This window comes from Bison bison, unplaced genomic scaffold (genome assembly GCF_000754665.1).
Source record: "Bison bison bison isolate TAMUID 2011002044 unplaced genomic scaffold, Bison_UMD1.0 scf7180017864064, whole genome shotgun sequence".
Classification (NCBI taxonomy): Eukaryota; Metazoa; Chordata; class Mammalia; order Artiodactyla; family Bovidae; genus Bison; species Bison bison.
The window spans coordinates 3,529,916-3,531,960 of NW_011494636.1; the positions used below are offsets into that span (position 1 = coordinate 3,529,916).

Sequence of the window (2,045 nt, forward strand, 5' to 3'; positions counted from 1 at the left end):
TGGATGGCATCACCGACTCGATGGACATGGGTTTGGGTGGACTCCGGGAGTTGGTGATGGACAGGGAGGCCTGGCGTGCTGCGGTTCACGGGGTTGCAAACAGTCGGATACCACTGAGCGACTGAACTGACTAAACTGAAGTGAAGGTTTAAAAACTGAGAAGTAATTTGACAGTCGTAAATCTTTTTGTAAGTTGTTAAAAATGATAATCACTGAGGTAGTATATTAACTTTTTAACACTGTCTGAGAATTTATATGCAAGATTTTTATCTTTTCCAGGGTTATGGCAGATGAGTTAACCAACTCCAGAGCAGTTCTGCAGCGTCAGAACCGTGATGCACAGAGCGCTATACAAGATCTCCTGAGTGAACGGGAACAGTTTCGTCAGGAAATGATAGCTACACAGAAGTATGGCACTTGTTTACATTCTGAGCCCTTCTACTTTCTCCTGCAATTTTTGTTATAGTTCTTTTGTATTTCTACATTTATTAATTCACTGAGCATATACTTTGAGTAGCATTTTAAAATAGCTGCCCAGGGAAAGGAGGAAGAATGAAAAAAGCAGAAGACATGCTTCTTATATTCTTAATGGAGGAAAGATTAGTTATATCTATAGTGGAAGAAATTTTTGCATTTAAAAGTACTTTTTGGTTACAGTTATAGCAGTTTTGTAGTTTTTGGTAGAAGCCAAAAAGTATACCGGTCTTTACTTTGGAGGGAGATCTTTTTGAGAACTATTCTACAGTATGAGAGCTTACTTTCATATCCATATGCACCACAACTGTCAAAATTGAGACTCTTCCTTAAAAGCACTTTATACTTTTATATAATTGATTTCTTACAAATTAAATAAAATTCAAGAGAAAATTATAGGGGACATTAGAAGAATGAAAATATATCAAAATATCAGATTTTGTGGGAGGCAACTAAAGCAGTGTTTAGAGGGAATTAATAAAGCTATAGCTTTAAATGCTTATTATAGAAAAGGAAAAAAGGTCTCATCAATAAGCTAAGCTTCCTTTTTAAGAAATGCAAAGAGCAAATTAAGCAGAAGGAAAGAAAGGATGAGAGCAGAAATAAATGAAATAGAAAACCAAACACTGGTTCTTTGAAAGGATAAAGTTACAAAACCTCCAGGCAGTACAATCAGGGGGAAAAAAAAAAAAAAGATACACAGCATGAGAAGGAAAGGGGATACTACAGAGTCTATAGTCATAAGATAATAGGGGATGTTATGAACAACTCTTTTCCAATCAGTTCAACAGCTTACATGGACAATCTACTTAAAAGACTCAGACTGCTAGAATACTCAAGAACAGATAACCTGAATAGATAACCTGAATAGCCCTGACCTATTAAAGCAATTTACTTTGTAGTTAAAAATCTTCTAATAAAGTAAACTCCAGGCCTACGTGAATCAAGTGGTAAATACTAACAAACATCTAAGGAAGAAATAAAACCAAATTTATACAACTTTACTAGAAAATAAAAGAACAGTTTCTACCTTATTTTTTGTGGCCAGCATCATCTTGATACCAAACTATACAGAGGCATTACAAGAAAACTGCAGGCCAATATCTATCTATAATGACTATAGATGCAAAATTCCTTAATGGAATTTTAGTGATTCAAATCCAACAGTATATAAAAAGCTTTATACATCATGGCCATGGAGGTTTTACCCCAAGAATTATAGGTTGGTTTATCATTTAAAAATCAACCAATGAAATACAAAAAAATTATCATATATATACATACATACATGCCCACATATAATATATATATACACACACACATATGCATACACATACATATATATATACACACATACCATATAAGCATCTCAATAAATGCACAAATTAAATAAGTAGTACTATAATACTGAGTATATTATATTTTACCTGTACTAAAATAAGAGAACCAAAAAGGTACTTTTTGCCTCTCATAACCATAAAATCAGTTTAGGTGGTTTTTGTAATCTGACTTATTTTACCAGACTTCCTGGTTTATTGAACTCTTGAGAGAAAGAGGAGAAAGAAACTATG

The 2,045-nt window shown here is 33.6% G+C and overlaps 1 protein-coding gene across 1 annotated transcript in view; it reads left to right on the forward strand.

Moving 5' to 3' along the window:
* Positions 1–2,045, forward strand: part of BLZF1 (basic leucine zipper nuclear factor 1) — a 23,985-nt gene that overhangs the window by 16,521 nt on the left and 5,419 nt on the right. The window contains exon 5 of the mRNA XM_010836692.1: positions 280–408. Within this exon, the coding sequence (XP_010834994.1) occupies positions 280–408 (129 nt within the window). The remainder of the gene's footprint in view (positions 1–279; positions 409–2,045) is intronic.